The 19,335-nt window shown below is 42.1% G+C and overlaps 1 protein-coding gene across 1 annotated transcript in view; it reads left to right on the top strand.

Annotated features, from left to right (window-relative positions):
* The window catches only part of itga1 (integrin, alpha 1), a 44,388-nt gene that overhangs the window by 17,917 nt on the left and 7,136 nt on the right, over positions 1 to 19,335 (top strand). Inside the window, exons 2-17 of the mRNA XM_071544391.1 lie at positions 1,647 to 1,767; positions 6,055 to 6,164; positions 7,815 to 7,903; positions 9,196 to 9,310; positions 9,910 to 10,037; positions 10,878 to 11,026; positions 11,235 to 11,385; positions 12,759 to 12,933; positions 13,235 to 13,308; positions 14,763 to 14,910; positions 15,780 to 15,925; positions 16,617 to 16,760; positions 16,932 to 17,183; positions 17,293 to 17,423; positions 18,209 to 18,381; positions 18,551 to 18,696. Of these exons, the coding sequence (XP_071400492.1) occupies positions 1,647 to 1,767; positions 6,055 to 6,164; positions 7,815 to 7,903; positions 9,196 to 9,310; positions 9,910 to 10,037; positions 10,878 to 11,026; positions 11,235 to 11,385; positions 12,759 to 12,933; positions 13,235 to 13,308; positions 14,763 to 14,910; positions 15,780 to 15,925; positions 16,617 to 16,760; positions 16,932 to 17,183; positions 17,293 to 17,423; positions 18,209 to 18,381; positions 18,551 to 18,696 (2,252 nt within the window). The remainder of the gene's footprint in view (positions 1 to 1,646; positions 1,768 to 6,054; positions 6,165 to 7,814; positions 7,904 to 9,195; positions 9,311 to 9,909; positions 10,038 to 10,877; positions 11,027 to 11,234; positions 11,386 to 12,758; positions 12,934 to 13,234; positions 13,309 to 14,762; positions 14,911 to 15,779; positions 15,926 to 16,616; positions 16,761 to 16,931; positions 17,184 to 17,292; positions 17,424 to 18,208; positions 18,382 to 18,550; positions 18,697 to 19,335) is intronic.

Raw genomic sequence — 19,335 nt, 5'->3', positions numbered from 1 at the left:
AGGTTAATAGGAACAGGAAATGGAGCTGGAGATAGAGAGAGGGAGACGAGGGGTAAGGAAAGGAGAAAGGGAGAAACAGAGAGGGTTAGGTTTCCTGGCTGGGAGTCCAGTCTGTGACTTTGCAGTTCTGCTCGCTCTCTCTCTCTCTCTCTCTCTCTCTCTCTCTCTCTCTTCCTCACTGTGGAATGTGATCAGGGTCATCCTATGTGAAATAATAATAATAATAATAAACTTTATTTGTATAGCGCCTTTCTTAACAGTGTTACAAAGTGCTTCACAAAGCAAGTACAAAATACAGCAGTAAGACTGAATAAAACAACACAAAAAAGGATCAGAGAACATAATACACATAGATACACATAAAAGTAAAATATAAGGAAGAGAAATCTATGTAATACATTTCTAAACATGACTGGATGAAGACTGGCACAAGCATGCTTTGATATTTAAAAAATATTCTAAAATATACAAATAAATTGCTTGTAATTCATTCACTGAAGCCTCGTTGACTTGTGGACAACACACACACACACACACACACACACACACACACACACACACACACACACACACACTAGTCCCCCTGTCTTGCTTCTATGAACCACGTCCTGTTGACATGCACAAGAGACCACACCAGACAAAGTTTCATATAGTCAGTACATAATGATTCTAGTCTAGTCAGATAGTCTTCTATTTTGTTTGAGTAGGAGGAATTAGCTACAAAGCATCATCAAAGGACAAATACTGTAGCTGCTACTTATTCATGTTTCCATGATGCGGTCTGTGTCTGCATGGCCCGTTTTTTCCTACAGGCTTCGTTTTTGAATCCCAGCGGTCTGCTACTCCTCTCCACTCCCTCACAAGTCCTCAAATTGAATAAATTATTCTGGAGGAATTCCATGGCACAGTAGACATAAAGAGTGTTATTGTCGCGCGGGCACAATGAGACATAGATGGATATATATAGAGCCTCTGTGATATACTCAGCTCCATGGCAGACGGAGACAGACTGTGCAGGGTGCAGAGAAGAAGCCATTGTCCCACAGGTCAGACTACGCACTGACCAGAGTCCTTCACATTGATGTTTGAAATTCCTCCGCTGTCTTCCAGAATCACTGTGTGTGTGTGTGTGTGTGTTTGTGTGTGTGTGTGTGTGTGTGTGAGAGAGAGAGAGAGAGGGAGAGAGAGTGCATACCGAGTGGGTATGATTCCCACATTTCATTCCCCATCTCAGCACCTCATACAGTCGTGATTTCTGACATCATATGTTAAATAGCTGTATGAATTAAGGATGCGTTTATGTTATTTTTAGATTATTAGATTAGATTATTTTTCATTGCCGGGCTGCATCCTAAAATATTTTGTAAATATTTATCGAGAATATTTGTTGTTTTGCCAGACTTCTTGTTTGGCAAACGTTGTCACTGGCATTGCTGTATGAGAAAACAAATTCACAAGTCTCTTATTTCACCATATTTAATTATTTATTCATGATTTACTGTAGATGATTTAATTGAAACTCACACAGGAGAGTGGTAGAATGAAGTGCGCAATATGCAATGCGATCCTTGGCTGTGTTATATGTTTAGTAAACAACAATCTCTGACACTCTGTAAAATTTCCTTTCCGTCCCTCTGTCCCTGCAGTGCTGCTGTCATGTGTGTTGTCCTTTAACGTCGACCAGAAGAATGGTTTGTCCTTCAATGGGCCGCTGGAGGACATGTTTGGCTACTCTGTCCAGCAGTTTGAGAACAATGAGGGAAAATGGTGAGTGTCATTAAGTCTGTATTTAAAACAACAGAGAACCTACATCATCTCCTACTCATCTCACAGATGCTAGTAAAAGCACACTGACAACAAAACCTTAAATTTCCTTCAAAAGAATGACAATGACAATAGAGAGTATTGTTTTTCTGATTAATTTACATAGAGGATTTTTCTCCCACACAATAAAAGTACAGCCATTGGGTTTGTACCAGTATTTTTGAAAGTTCACACACTAAAATCCGGACGTGCAACCAGTGAGACTCGATTTCACACCTACATCATCTCTCACATGTTCTGCGCTTCACCGTTACATTTAAACATCTGACATCAGCTACTTTTTTTTTTTTTCAACGTCTTCAATGTTCTCGGAAAGGAAGTTTGAAAATGTGGTTCCTCTTATCTTAGAGTTAGTTGTACTTATCAGCCTTTGGGGCAAAGTGACACTATGACAGTGAACCACTAGTACATTATGGGCTATACAGTCTCTTGGTCAGGGCAGAACTATTATATCCTAAGATAGAGCTCAGGCTCTACAGTGTGCATAATAGGACTCAGGATATTAATATGCAGTATCTATCACTGACAGTTTTGTCTTTGTTCACAACGTGTTCTCTGTTGAGGTGGACCTATTACTTTTCTATTATAATAATAATTGATTACATTTATATAGCGCTTTTCTAGGTACTCAAAGCGCTTCACATATCGGGGGGGGGGGGACTCAACTCATCCACCACCGATGCGTAGCACCCACCTGGGTGATGCACGGCAGCCAGTTTGCGCCAGAACGCTCACCACACATCAGCTATCTCAGTGGAGAGTAGAGGACTGAAAGAGCCAGTTAGGTAACGAGGGATGATTAGGTGGCCATGATAATATATATAATTGTTGTTTCTTATTGACAATGGCTGTGTTTACATATACACCAATAATCCAATTATAATGCAGTTAAGGCAATAATGCAAGTGAGATGGAGATGTAAACACCATACTTTGATTATGTTAATACAATTATGCTCATAGTCAGAGCAACCATAATTGCTATGATATGTGGAGAGCTTTAATTGCATTATAAATGCATGCATACACTTTAATCATGTTGCACATGTACAAAAGAGGATGACACACATCAAACATCACACATAGACAACCCAAGTTCCACAGGTCAGCGAGGCTGTTATCAGTTGATCACGGCGTATGCTGCAAGTGTCAAGAGGATGGCATTTTGCAACTGGAATAGGCCAATAAAAATGGCAGCAAGGATTTAGAAACTAGGCTCCCCTGCAAATGATTGAATAACCAAGTAGCAAGTTGTAGCATCTAAATGAAAGGATTTAAATGAATGGCCGAGTCATGTAAACATCTCAATCGGAGTAATGCCTTACTATGATTATGATTATTGGCCATAATCTCTTATTAGTGTGCATGTAAACATAGTCAATGTTACCCGTGTTGAGATCAGAATATCTTCTGTCAAGAAGAGAAGCTTGACAAATAAGGCTCCCGCACACAAAGAAAGTTTATTTGTACCAAGACGAAAACTCAATTCAATTTCATTCAACTCAATAACATTAACAACAGCAAAACCCCATTCACCAGTAAAAAGAAGTGATGGGGAACACTACAGCTGCCGCAGTGATGAGAATCCTTGCCTTTACTGCTCTTGCTGTTAACTGTAAACTGCCCACCAGAGTATCCACCCACCCAGCCTGTAAAGAAACTGAAACCAAGCGTCTGTGGCTTTTAAAACCTTGTTAAATTCTATTAGTGTGTGGTTAAGGCGTCTCTCTCTCTCTCTCTCTCTAGATATATATATATATATATATATATACATGCACAGTACAGTATATATATTATATATATATATACACATATATATATACAGTACTGTGCAAAAGTCGTAGGCACATGTAAAAGAAAAAAAGTAAAGCAAAAAAAAAAAAATTAAATGAAAAGTTTCTAAATATCAAAAAATGTACTATAAAGAGCAGTCTGCTGACACATGTAAAAAATGAATAAACTAAATAAATAAATAAATAAAATAATACTGTGTATAGTACTGTGTATATATATATGTATATATATATATATATATATATATATATATATATATATATATTAGTCTTTATTTCTCCATTCGCCTCTCCCCAACCTGTTGCAACACCATAGATGATTCTTTCCTGAGAAGTCTGTAACCAGCCCTAGCTTTCTGCAGTTATAGTCTTAGTCAGCTCATATGAGATCAGTTACAGAGTAATTCACTCACTGCTAATCAGTGGAGCCAGCTGTGACAAAACTCCCCCACTGCTCTACACTGATAGAAAACACGTAGGCCCTACTATAGCATGTCCAGATAGCACAAGTCGTTTTCAGTTCAGAGAAAGGTATGAGACTAAAGAGGTCGGATTGATATGGGACTGATTTACTGATACCTTGGTAGAGGTTAAGCCTGAGAAACACGAGATGGGCAGAGCAGAGGCAGAGACCAGAGGGAGCACATCGGAGCGAAAGAGAACAGATGAAAGAAAGAAAAAGAGATAACCACAGGGAATGATGGAGAGAGGCTCAGGGAAAAACAGTGAAATTAGAGACGATATGTAGACCTGTGTGCTTCCATGTGGAAAAAAAATGACGGGAAAGAAGGATAGCGATCGTGAAGTGATGTGATGTGCAGGCTGCCGCAACTGTGAGGTGACTGATTAGTCACAGATGTCTCCTCCAGACACCGGCCCTTCCACTCCGAGTGCGACCCAGCAGTGTTGAAAGGTAGATAAACTGCACAGGGAAAAAGTGTAACATGTAACAGAGATGTTCAGGGAGCCCTCCTGTCACAGGTAGTTACTTGTTCTGTAGTTTCCCAGTAACTTTGACTAGTCATATCCCTAATCTCTTTAGCTGGAATAGATCGCTATTTCAAGTGCGGTACTGCTGTTGAGTCAAGTAAGTGACGAGGAAGCACAATAAGTAGACAACTAATGGTTTAGGGAAATGTACCAATCATAAACTACTTGTTAGACAGTTATTTGTAAATGATTTATAGATAACATAAAAGATTAAATTGTTGAAACCTCAACCTGTTGAGTACCTGTGACAAATAAGTCAAAACCTTGGCTCAGGTTTGTCACAGGCAGTCGTCAATGGAGCGAGCTGAGTGTGTGTGTGTGTGCGTGTGTGTGTTGTGTTCCACCCAGTGTCTTGCTTTAGATGACCGGGGCCCATTAGAGTTGAGGAATGTTAATAAGCCTGAGTGTTTAGAGGAAAGCAGATGACCGGCTCATTTTAGCATCAGTTTACTGATGGAATGACACAGTGTTGTGAAGCACACACATGGGCATGGATGTGTACACATACGCAAACATACACTTGTGCATGCATACATATATACTTGCATACATCGAATACACACACACACACACACACACACACACACACGCATGCACATACACACACACATACATAAACAACACAAAAACATGAATGCAGAAACACGCTGACAATAACACTGTATTGACATGCAAACATCTGGACTGTTCTAAAGCAGTGATTCTTAACCTTTTTCATATCAAGGACCCCTAATTTAGTCCACATTAGAGCCACAGACCCCCATCTGATGAGATTTTGTCTCTCTGAGCCAAATATGAGAATATTTGTATTACACATGACTTTGTCCAGAATTATAGTATAGTATAGTTATAGTATAGTTGTATTGTAGGTAGAGAGATAACAGTGAAACTATGATCAAAATAGTAATTCTTCTACATTCTCTAATTGTGTTAACTTCTTAACTTCTTGTAAATCAATAAATGGTGGAGTTTAACAATTAATCAATTTGCTGGGGACCCCCTGGTACCCCCTCAAGGACCACTGGTGGTCCCCGGACCCCACGTTGAGAACCACTGTTCTAAAGCATATCATGCATTGGTAAAACATGCAAGGCAAAAATAATGTTACACCTAATGGCTACTGTTTACTTTATTGTGAATTATTTAAATGTCATTAAAATCTTGAGTGTCAGGGTGGTATGTTGATAAGGCTGCCACAGATTTATAAGCCAAAATTAACCTGTTTTTACTGTAGCTGTGGTAAGTCTGATTAGGGAAAATCTAAATAGTTGTAGACCGTAGAAAAAGGCTGGAAGTGGCGTCCTCACTGCTTCTAGCCCACCAACCTCTATTTTCTGCAGTAATATTTTAATGATGTTTATTATCATAATTGTAAAACCTTTATTTTGTTGTGTGGTTGTTGGCATGATTTACAACTAACCAGCCCCATCTGGTCTTTATTTTTCCAGGGTTCTGATTGGTTCACCACTGTCGGGCCAACCATCTAAACGGACAGGAGACGTCTACAAGTGCCCAGTGGGAACAGGCAACAACACATGTGTCAAACTGGAGCTGCCTAGTAAGAACTGTGTGTGTGTGTGTGTGTGTGTGTGTGTGTGTGTGTGTGTGTGTTTGTGTGTGTGTGTGTGTGTGTGTGGGTGTGCAACTGTGTATTTGAGTCTAATTCTGACTGGATCTGGCTGGGAGGAAGTGAGGCCCATCAGAACAGGAAGACAGTAAATAAACAAGGTTTTAATGTTTCATCCTTTCATAATTATCTTCCAATTAAACAGATAAACACAGCAGAGCTCCAGGACAGTATGCTGCAAGGCCTCTGTTGGTGCTTTCCTCATTTAGAATCACTCTAGTGTCTGCACACTAAGGATTAACAGTCAACAAGTACATTTCTACCTTTATAGGGTTTTTGCGGTGCACCCATGCTGTTTTTCAGCACCGCCCTGCTTCACTTTTGTGGAGTTACACACATTCACACCTCAAAGTCACTAAGTTCAATTATAGGGTTTTAAGTGCTGTTAAGTTACAATAATGTGAAACTGTATTTGAAATTGCGTTTTAAACCAGCTTTATATCCAGTCCTGTATAGTATACCAAGTCTAAAAATGCATTGCAAGGAGCCATTTTAACATGGTGCTTGACCTGTAGGTTCCTATGATTTTTGAGAGGTCGTTCTAGTCCAGGAGGGTTAGTGTGATAAGGCTGATTTGTTCTGATAGTTATCTGGAGTCACAGTTCATTGGAGACAAAGCCTGTATTCTCCTCTGCAGCACCACAAAGCTGCTTTCATTCCCATGTGGACGCATCATGAGCAATGGGTCTTTATCCATGTCACTCATTGTCGGTTAGTTATGAACAACAGTGGCTCAGAAAAGACAACCAAGTGTACTATGTTTCTTTAGAAGATGATGTTTCACTGTACATTAAATATACAGTATATCTGAATAATATAGAGACCTCTTGATTCATAGGAGAGCAGGGAGTCTTAAACAAAACAACCCTAATGTGTTTTCTCCTTTATTTAGTTGTAAAACTAAATAAACCGGAGGGGAGGAAGTAGAAGAGGGATATACAGAGAAATCTGGGATAGGGCTAAACGTAGGTCATTAAATGCCACCACACCGCGCTACAAACTACGTAGCGTGTCTATTCCAAGAAGAGCACATTCCATCTTCATAACTAGCTGCTAATGAGAATCAGAGATGGATAAACACCAAATTGCCCCAGTGGGGATTGGTAAAGAGCTAGCAACTGATTCAAAACTGAAAGTCACACCCAGTATTTCTTAAGTTTGTGAGAATACGTACACATTGTTCCCTCTGTAAAAATTTAAAGCAGATCTTAAGCATTTGCACTGAAGCAATAGTTTACCACATATGCATATCAACATACCACCATTTTAGCCATATGCTGTGATACATTTCTGGAGTAGTCCTCTATTTCTTCTTCACTTCAGCAAGTGACAGACATTTTGCCTCGCACTCTATATCCTTTATTAATTGCTGTAAGCCGCACTCAGGGAAAGCACGGTAAAGTAATGAAACATCCTATATATAACTACATGTCAGTAGTCATTACATCTTGGGATAGACGGAAGGAAGGAGGGAGGGCGTCTCGCTTCCTATGGGAAAATGGACTGGAGGAATTTGTCCAGCTGTTCTTTCTCTGCAGTACTCTCCCTCTCACTCTGTTTATTCATCCATATTTTCCTTAGAAAACACAACAATTCCCAACTTGCATGAAGTCAAAGAGAACATGACCATGGGAACCACACTAGTGACCAACCCCAATGGAGGATTTCTGGTAAGAAAAAATGACAAAGAGGAATCTGCTCTTCATATTATATGAACACACTCTACATTTTCCATACTAATAAAATCTAGAATTGAACTTTGTGTATTTCTGGCAAGAAACTGTGGGCAGCAACTGTATGTGCACTTGACCTTTGAACTGTATGGAAACAGTGTGCTTGACCTGCCCTGTTTCCCAGTGGAACCTTGTGTCCTGGGAATGTAACAGGATACTGTGAATCCATAGCATATATATGCATAACTACACGGGGTATGTAGGAGATGGTGGGGGCCATTAGGCTTTATGGTTATGAACTGCAGTAGAAGATTCCTTGTAGGTCAGTGTGACATTGGTGGGATATGAACATTTAGATTGCAGTAAACCTAAAGCCTGTGTATTTAGTACAGAGACAATGGATCAATGTACAATAAATATATTTACGAACCTTGATAATTATTCCAGGTAAGAAAATGTGATGTGGGACTGTGAGACCAACTGTGCTGTACAGCCGTGTGTGTGGCCGAAGCATCTGGTTAATTTGAACACAGCAAAATCATCAGTGTTAATCTAACTCTGAGAGTGTAAAATCAACACTATGCCAGAGTTTATATAAGTCCACATCCATCATAGGTAATTTAACGCTGAACCATGTCAGCCTCTTGAGTGAATAAATAACTCTCTACTCAACACTTAATTGTCACTATTAACTCTGGCAAATGTGCTGTGAGTGTGTGTGTGTGTGTGTGTGTGGGTGGGTGTGTGGGTGGGTTTGAAATTGTGTACCGTATGTTGCACCCAGTACACTAGTGAAGACTTAGTTACACGGTTAAAGTTGTAGGTTTAGTAATACAACCCCTGAATCCCTCATAATGTAAGGAAAGCATGGGAGCTGTGGGGAAATATAGGGAAATAAAGCTTTCATGTAAAAGATTAATAGATGTAATTTCACTTTCCAGTTATTGTTGGTAATTATGAAGCCCAAATGCCTTGCAGACTCTATTTTTCTCTTTCCTTGTCCTCTCTCACTCTCTCTCTCTCTCTCTCTCTCTCTCTCTCTCTCTCTCCCTCCCTCTCTGGTTTTTAATAGTTGCTGTGTAATCCTGGGTTTGAGTAGTTCTTTCCCCTTGGTTTCTGTCTTCAATAGTCCTGAACCTCCTCTCACCCATGACCTCATACTGATGGAAAGCTAACCAATCACAGCCTGTACACTCTTTCTTTCTCAAGCAAGTAGAGTTTTCTAAGTTTGTGTGTGTGTGTGTGTGTGTGTGTGTGTGTGTGTGTGTGTATGTGTCCTGTCCCTACAGGCCTGCGGTCCTCAGTATGGCTACATGTGTGGACAGCAGCAGTACATCTCAGGCGTCTGCGCCAACGTCAGCTCTTCCTTCGAGATCCTCAACTCCATAGCACCCGCTGTGCAAGGTACACAGCTCGATAAAATACGGCACGACGCGGCTATGTGTTGTGCCACATTTTGACAGTTCCGCAACAGGACATGACAACACTCTGCACAAATTGCCTTTCATGGATAAGAGATTATAATCTACCCTTCACAGTGTAACCCAACTCAGAAATCAAGCGCACCCTTCCTCACTGCAGAGGGAGATTAGAGCATTCTTCTTACTGTAAACTTGTCTCTGACCCCAGCCTTCTCCAGCCCGGCCCGGCCCAGCCCAGCCCTTCTGCCTTGTTGTATGCCCATGTTAGGAGACAGTTTACTGGGCCTGTACTCTGTTTCCCTTGAAGGAAACGCTCTAGGAAGAACCAGAGAGTAAACAGTCTACAGTCTCTTTCTGTTTCTGTTTCTTCTTTCTTTCTCTCTCCCTCTCTCTCTCTGTTTCTCTGCCATTCTCCTGCTAAACACATATACACATCACATACAGACTGAGTATAATGCTGAAAAAATTATGTGGTAACCTGTAAGTGTTCATCATATAAATACACTTATTCTATACTGAGTTAAAGTACATTCAGAGAACTGACAGATTATTCATTGACTGTAATTGTTGGCTTTGTCCCAGAGTGTGCCAAGGAGCTGGACATTGTGATAGTTCTGGATGGATCCAACAGCATCTACCCCTGGTCCAGTATCGTCGAGTTTCTACTCCGCTTCCTCAAGAACATTGAGATTGGACCTACACTCTCACAGGTGAGCTACATGGATGAATGAATGTATTTTTTTTATGATGTTATTAATTCCTGGGTAGACATTCTTCCTTTTCCCTGCCTGTGCAGAGCGCTATTGGAGCTTACGTCTCAGACTAATAATGCCGACACTTGGGGTTATGGGGAGTCAAACCTGGATGCATGGATGGATGGATATATTATTTGCTGCCAACTCAAAAAGTTGGCAATTCCACTCACTTTTTCATCATATTATTATATTTGATGACTTTAGTGTCCTCCACTGAGGGAGCTATTTTCCACTGCTCTAATGGTTCCAACTGTAAGAATAACAGAAAGATGTCCATCGTAAAACAGACTTTATCAACTGCTCATCACAATTATTTAGTCTTTTTAAATAACTTTAGCCCAGTTTTTGCCTCATTACTGTAAGTTATACATTGTGTGGATTTGTATCCACTTGACTTGGATCGCTCTGTGAAGCGGTGGTTACTTTTTTATTATGGGCACATTGATCTGGCCTGCAGCTTGTAGAGTTTTCCAGAGAGAAGCACTGGAAAGTCTTCTTACTGTGGAGCCCGGTGGTTGTAAGTCACATCTTCCATGGCTGCTGAAGTCCTCTGCCTGCTGTATAAAGAACATTGTGTCATATCAACACTACCAGACCCAACCACATCCTCACCAGACTGTCTGGGAGTGGGAGAACAGAAACAAGAGGAAGACAGAAGAGGAGAAGAGAAAAAGAGGTATAGGATAGAGGAGTGTGTATAAAATTTCACATGAAAACCATGTATGTTTGTGTGTGTGTGTGTGTGTGTGTGTGTGTGTGTGTGTGTGTGTGTGTGTGTGCACATGTGCATTCCAGGTGGGCATCGTGTCCTATGGTGAGAATGTGACTCACCGTGTCAACCTGAGCCAGTTTGACAACACGCCTGCACTGCTGGAAAAGGTCAGACACCTGCCTCAGCAGACTGGGTACAAGACCATGACCGCCTTGGGCATCGACACTGCCAGGTACTCAAGCTTAGCCCCTCCCCTTCATTTGGGCTGAACCTGCATAGGTTGGTAGTCCCTCTATGGCCAAATTGGTTACTGGACTTGAACAAATAGCTGTTTAAAATAAATTGCCTTGTTTTTAGATTTAATTGCCTTACCTACCTACCAGAAGTTGCTCCAGAAGTAGTTTTTTTAACTGAATCTTTTCAAATATATTACCAATTAGGAAAGAGGCCTTCATGGAAGAGCGTGGGGCTCGACCTGGGGTGAAGAAGGTCATGGTGATTGTGACGGACGGAGAGTCACATGACTTCTACAACCTTGACAAGGTCATCCAGGACTGTGAAGATGATGGCATCGAGAGGTTTGGCATCGCTGTGAGTACAAGCTTCCTTTGTGTTGTTTTCAAAGGTTGTGTGTAGTATGTGCATGTGAACGCATTTAGTATTGAAAGGAATTTCATGTCAGTCAACCAGCCAATAAATCAGTTAATCCGTCAGCAAATCACCCAATATATATGTAATCATTCAGTCAAATACAATGGTCACAAACTTAACTGGCAAGAACAGGTCGTTACCACAGCTCTCCAATCCCCTACCTCACAAGACTCATCAATATATCAAACATATATCATAGTTTGATATATTGATATTACCTCAGCACTCCAGAATCCCTTCTTCATCGGATTTGAACTAGAACTGGTCTGACTACCCTGTTTACATTTCATGGTAGATAGTATAATATAATTGTATAGTATAATGCTTCATAATTGTTGAAAATATAATTTTATTTCCTTGTTGTTTTAATATACTACATATACTACATATACATATATATATAACATATAATATACATATATACCTCATATACATATATATGTAAATTGGTGTGTCATTTCAGTCTGTGACTGCGAAGCATTAATAAAAGCTACAACTACAACTCTTCCTTACATTGTAACAATTAAGCTCAATACATTCCAGGCCAGCCTGGTCCAAAGTTGTATTCGCCCAGGGAAGTTTTGTAAAGCATGTAAGCTCTTAAACAGTTTTCATTCAGTGAAACACTACATCTACACCTGGGAGCAGTCCAGTACAACCACAGTCTCCAACTGTCAGCCACTGGGAAGCTCCACTAGAGCGGTTGGGGCTAAACCACCTTGATTAAAGCCAGCAGCTTTCCAGTTACAGTTCCCCTTCTTTAACCATTATTCAACCACACATCAAATCGAATGAGTCAGTGAATTCAGTCAGTTAGACACTCCCTCACTCCCCCACTCCTTCACTCACTCCCTCACTCCCCCACTCCCTCACTCACTCCCTCACTCCCCCACTCCCTCACTCACTCCCTCACTCCCCCACTCACTCACTCACTCCCCCACTCACTCACTCACTCCCCCACTCACTCACTCACTCCCTCACTCCCCCACTCCCTCAGTCACTCCCTCACTCCCCCACTCACTCACTCACTCCCCCACTCACTCACTCACTCACTCCCTCACTCCCCCACTCCCTCACTCACTCCCTCACTCCCCCACTCACTCACTCACTCACTCCCTCACTGCCCCACTCCCTCACTCACTCCCTCACTCCCCCACTCACTCACTCACTCACTCACTCACTCACTCCCTCACTCCCCGACTCACTCTCTTACTCCCTCCCTCACTCACTCACTCACTTACTCACTCACTCACTCACTCAGTGAGTGATTCAGTAATCTCCAATACTGTTTGAGCCTTGCATTGCATTTCCAGGTTTTGGGAGACTACAATCGTCAGAACAAAAGCTCAGCAGAGATGCAGAAGTTTATCAAGGAGATTGAGTCCATTTCCAGTGATCCGATAGGAGACCACTTCTTCAATGTGTCTGATGAAGTGGCACTGCTGACCATTGTAGACGCCCTAGGGAGCAGGATTTTTGCCTTAGAAGGTAAGCAAGCGCACACAGAAACGCAAAGATATGTATACACACACTGTTACCCACCTACAGTAGTCATCATACACATCCTCTGTCCTGCATCCTAACCTGTATCTATCCTGCATCGGTACAGTAGAGAAAACCTGATATAATGTAACACTACTGCAGCAGTAACTGAGATGTCATTCTGTACACATGCACTGTTCAAACTCTGTTGACAACTCTCTCTTGTGTAGATTTGTTCTCTTGTGGACAAAGGTTAGTATATATTATTACTATGTATTACAGTTACTATGAACTTTTCCTCCCCCAGCTACATCTGGCAATCACACCTCCTCCTTTGAGATGGAGATGTCTCAAGCTGGATTCAGTGCACATACTTCTAAAGTAAGTCTAAATCCAATGAATTCTGTCAAATGAATACACAAATACCTTATTTGTAATACACTGTACAAGTCAAGGACTTGAAACTCTTGCACCCTGAAAAAATTCCATACTGTACAACAATGTCACATACATATTCTTTATCTGCTCATTCCAACACTTCATTGAAGCTATAACTTGCTTATAGTGAGTTAAATATTTAAACCCAAGACGCCATTTTATATGGATGGAAAAAATCTAGTGCATCATTTTATACCCAATTCAGCATGACATATTTGGTGTCTTTGGAAACCTTGCGATCTTGACTAGAATTTAAAATAAAGTTATGTGGGTTTGAACAAATCTTGGCCGCTTAACGTGCGTTTGTAATGATGGTCCCCCCGGCAGGATTGGCAGGGTGGAAGAGGTTTTAAGTCATTGAACTAGGCTTAGTGATGGATCTGAGTATACTGTATCTTTCAAACATTGCTAAATTTATATGTCTGTGGGCGATCAATTTAAAAGGGTCTATGTTTATGTCGCGTGTGTGCGTGCAAGTGCATGTGTGAGTATGTGTGTGTGAATGGATGCTCAACGAGTGAACCAGTCCAGACAAAATGCTACAGTGTTATCTCTAGTCCATCATCTTCCCTTTGGTGATTCACCCTGGTCAGGAGCATGTTCCAGACACAGACTGTCTCTGTGCTCTCTGCTTACCCTGCTGCAGACTTCAGACTGATGATGATGTGGTGTGATTGTTTGCGTGTCTGTCTGTGTGTGTGTGTGTGCGTGTGTGTGTGTGTGTGTGTGAGAGAGAGAGAGAGAGAGAGAGAGAGAGAGGCAAACACGAGACATCATGCATGAGAGAGAGTGAGGGAGGATGAATCAGACGGCTGTTCACTACAGTAAAAACAACATGCTTTTTTTTCCCCCCTTCACACTCTTCTTGAATTCATTCATTAGGTATTTCTTATGTCTAGTAAAGAACAAACACACCTCTCATCCTGCTCTTGACTGTTTATCACCCCCTCGCTCTCCTAGACTCCTGTATACACAGTCGCAGTGGTGTGGCTGTAGTGGCTCATGCCAGTTAGCCAAACCAGACAGAAGCAAACTGAGCTGTCTCACTGTGCCTGAGGCCCAGCTCTAACACCCAGTAATGGGAAGGAGTCACTTGACTTTGTTCATTGTGATAGAAGACCCCTGCTACTTCCCGTGTGAAACCTCCCCTTCCTGTTAGATAACTTAGTTTCCTGCACAAAAATTTCATTCACAAGCCAAACTCTGAGAGAAGTTTTTTTATATTCCTATTTTGTGCTGCTCTGCATAGTTTACTCTCTGTATTCTCAGTTTTCTATATTTTTGTATAGCAAAGTTTGCTACTAGAGTCATTCCATAGGACTGCAATGATACACGACTTTGTGCACAACTCTGATCTCATTATCTCTGACCCTGATATCAACTGTTGCCTCCTGTAGGACGGTGTGCTACTCGGAGCAGTGGGTGCATATGACTGGAACGGGACAGTGGTGATGCATACTGCTGGAGGAACAGTAGTTCCTGGGAAGTCCCAGTTTTATGACCCAGAGGTTGAGGCAGGCTACGACAGACTCGCTGGGTACCTCGGTGAGTTGGCTCGTGTGTACTAAACATACACGCACACACCTTCTCTATCTCTGTCTTATGCTGTGTATGTCTTGTGTGATTTCTCCGATCATGGATGTAAGACCAAAATGAGCAGATGATAATTGAAAAAAAAAAACCAATATCTGTACCGGACACTTGTTTAACCCGATCAATCAGCCCACCCCAACATACATTCTTCTCTATCTCTTCTTCACTGTCTTCCGCTGTATGCTTTATATGTGAGAAGGCAAAATTTGGAAGAGATTTGGCGAAATTTCACAGCCGCAGACTAAACTTAGCATTGCTATTGCATGGAGGAGTAAGAGAGGTACAGTACTTAGTCTAACTCAGACAGCAGATGCCTCTCTCTTTCTTCCCCTCACCGTCTCTCTCTCTCTGTCATACAAAGAATATACACAGGCTATTCTTTCCCTCCTGTTGCCTTTTATGGCTTGTAGAACAGCCACAGCATCTTAATACCATGTTATTTAATCAACATGTCATTAGAAAGAGCCCGGGTGGGTCCAGGCCTGCATACTGTAAACTCAGCTATTGGCACACCGTCACATCTGATGGTTAGACTGCAGTCTTTGCATAGCTTTTGTGTGTGTGTGTGTGTGTGTGTTCCTCCCACAGTCCAGTGGTGTTTTATAGCTTCCTCCACACAATGAAACATAAACTGTTGGCTGCAGAAATAGAGCATGTAAAAATATCCCACTAACAGAGCCAGCGTGTGTCTTCCTAATGACATCATTAGGTGCACATATAGTATGTGTACATGTGCATGTGTATGTGTGTATGTGTATGTGACCATGCTTGGGAATGCATGCAATGAATGTAATGTGTGCCTGTGTGTGCATTCTCTGCAGGTTATGACGTTCAGTCAGCATCCACCCCTGATGGAGTGCTCTACATCACGGGCGCGCCGCGGTACAACCACACAGGACGGGTTGTCATCTATCGTCTGAAGGAAGATAATAACGTCAGTATCTCGCAGATACTGAAAGGAGAACAGGTGAACCTCCTTCATTTCAGAATCCTCATAGAGACACACAGGATTAAGGAGTCTCTTTGGAGGATTCAGTATTTTATTGAATAAAAGTAGGAAATACAGCGGTCAGCAGCAGATGTGTCAAAATTGGATTGTATTTCAACATGTTTTTGAGTTGGGCTTGCACTATAATAGCTGTAGCATTCAACAGCAAATTTTTGATTTATTTTTAATTATTACCTCCGCCAAGGAGGTTATGTTTTCGGTGCTGTTTGTTTGTTTGTTTGTCTGTTTGTTTCTCTGTTAGCAGGATTACGGAAAAACGACTGGCCCGATAATCATGAAACTTCATGGAAGGGTGTAGCATGGGCCAAGGAAGAACCCATTAAATTTTGGAGCGGATCCAGATCCGACTCACGAACAAGCAATAATAGCACGAACCTTGGCGGAGGTCTGCACTCTCCAAGTGCTCTTCTAGTTATTATGGTGTTTTAGGCTTCTTAACTACTTATAAAAGTATATGAAAGGGCCAAGGTTAGAACGAGATATGTTTTAAAGAGAACATCATCCACATCTGGTCAGAAGAGATCAGAGTGTAAATGATAGCAAGAGCTGCTGGAGTTTGACATTTAGTTTGGTGTCTATTTTATATCTCTTCACTGTTTGATCGACATTGACGGATGATTTCTGTCTGACCCCTCTGTGCCCTGTGTAGATTGGCTCCTACTTTGGCAGCGTCCTGCAGACAGTTGATGTGGATGCGGACTCCTACACTGATCTCCTCTTGGTGGGCTCCCCTATGTACATGGGCACAGAAAGAGACGAACAGGGACAAGTCTATGTTTACAAACTCAACCAGGTACAAGCCGTTGTATATGACTGTGTGTGTGTGTGTGTGTGTGTGTGTGTGTGTGTGTGTGTGTGTGTGAGGAGTGTGAGCTGGAGTCATGTTCACACTGATATTAACACACTGAGGATTGCGAACATATGTCATTCAGAAAGCTTATTTTGTCCTTTCCTCCTTTACCAGGACGGCCAGTTTGAACACCAGTTCACTCTGAAGCCTGTCAATCAATCCTGTTGCACTGCCCACTCCTCCAGCTGCAGCCATAAGAATGAACCATGTGGTGCCCGGTTTGGTACAGCCATTGCGGCAGTATCAGACCTGAACCTAGATGGGTTTAATGATGTGGCGATCGGTGCACCGTTTGAGAATGACCACAGGGGGGCCGTCTACATCTACCATGGAGAAGAGAGGTCACTGAAAGAGAAATTTGTACAGGTGAGGACAGATCGACTGCCTGTCAGGTGAGACAGACAGGACACTCTGGAGATCCATAGTGAATTATGTAGATTTGTGTGGCCTGATGAGTTCTGTGGCGTGTCTTCAGCGTATCCCAGCAGGCGGGGATGGAGACAAGGTGAAGTTCTTCGGTCAGTCAATCCACGGAGTCATGGACCTAAACGGAGACGGAATCACTGATGTCACCATAGGAGGGCTGGGAGGGGCATCGTTGTTCTGGTGAGGCAACCCCAACACACATTCTCACACACACACACACACACACACACACACACACACACACACACACACACACACACATACACCCCACCCTCCACCCACCCACATCCCCTTTCTTGGACATACACAAATTGCACATTCCACTTGAATCATTACTAGTAGAGTAGTGCTTGTATCCCTGAGACATCATCTCATATAGCTATGTTATCTTGTCCATCTTGCATTGTGTTAGCCCAGTTTACACAGCTGTGCATCTCCCTCTGGGCTTGTAGGCTTGAAACCAGCATCCTCCTAATGATCTCTCTGTTAAAGCCCCTGGTCTCCGCTGTTGGAGACCAGCCGACATCACAGCCCTTATCTGCCAGACTCCAACCCACAGTTTCAAGAGCTCAGCCCACACCATCATATAACTTCTCAGGCAGACTCCCACAGTTTCTGCTGGCACAGGCTCAGCTAAGCTGTGTGAAAAACTCCATTTCCCAAGTGGCTTAGTGTTTAAAAAAGATTTGGCAGCAGGCGGCTGTTCTTCCTGGACTGTGGTCTGTGGTTTGGAGAGCTGCATGTTGGATGATGAGTTGAAGCCAACTTTCCTGATCAAGATCCTTTCCTTGTTCCCTCCTTTGAGAAATTAGATGCACACGTGTGCACGCACATACACTCCAACACATACACACACACAGATTGAGCTATTCACAAATAGAATTATCTTTTCTTTCTCACATACACTCATATAAGCATTCACACCTACAGGTATTGGTATGTTTGTGTTTGTTTCGTCTAACCAGGTCCAGAGATGTTGGGGAGCTTCGTGCCGTCATGACCTTTGACCCTATGAAAATCAACCTGCAGCAGTCCAACTACGAGCACAACGGACGCAAAACTGTGCGTGTGAAGACTGAGGTCTGTTTCAGCTACAGCATCAAATCTGACAAGCAGGACTCCAACTCACAGTTAACAGGTAAGCTGAAGGCCGTACAAAATGTGTTATGGTTTCCCTGTAATACACTGTATGTTGATGTCCTTCTTTCTGATGCACCCATCATTCACCTTTCCCTCACTTGCTGTCAGTTGTTGTGTGGCACTATCATAGCTTGATTGCATGTTGTCTTATCTGTTGTCTCCTGCAGAGATCCGCTATAATCTGACTCTGGATGCTCTTCGGGCCAAAGCCAGGGGTTCATTTCTTCTCTCGGATGAAAAAAATGATCGTAGGATTTCCAAGCTAGTCTCCATCACAGACAAACTATGTGTGCCAGACAACTTCGTGATGTCGGCAAGTACCCTTGTTGTTATGGCATAGACATGAGGTCCATTAGCTTTCTATTCTGCAAGTTCATTTAAATTGCGTTTGGATAATGGAATGAACCCAAAACCTAGATCTTTATCCAAAATGAAATACTATAAGAGAAGGGTGGTTTTCTGACCTTGGTTTGATCACCACCATCTCCCCAAAAATGTACACAGGATGTTTACAGAATAGTCACATCAAATGGAGGCCTTATAATACTTTCCATTACATTCATTGATAAAAGTTATCTTCTGGTCTTGTTAGATGTATAGAATGACGTTTGAGGGCTGTTAGCCAGAGAGGAGATAGGACAAAGTTGTGAGAAGAACTGTGCAGAGAAAAGACCTTGGCTTTAATGGGAAACAGAACTTTCTTGATCAAAGCATGCAGAGTACAACCCCGTGCTGGTCTGAGTGATAAATTATCTCTAGGCACTTAGAGAGTTGTAGGGATGGGGAGAGAGAGAGAGAGAAAGAGAGAGAGTGAAAAGAGAGCGAGAGAGGGAGAGAGAGGGAGAGAATGTTTAAGAAAGAATCTGAGAATGTGAAAAAGAGAGAGAGAGAGAGAGAGAGTGTGTGTGTGTGTGTGTGTGTGTGTGTGTGTGTGTGTGTGTGTGTGTGGGTG

Source organism: Centroberyx affinis, unplaced genomic scaffold (assembly GCF_046629955.1).
Source record: "Centroberyx affinis isolate AG114_WGS23_722 - 3 ecotype Tasmania unplaced genomic scaffold, CSIRO-AGI_Caff_v1 ptg004554l_1, whole genome shotgun sequence".
Taxonomy (NCBI): Eukaryota; Metazoa; Chordata; class Actinopteri; order Beryciformes; family Berycidae; genus Centroberyx; species Centroberyx affinis.
Note: the sequence above shows the minus strand (reverse complement) of the source record. Positions and strands in the feature narration are given on the sequence as shown.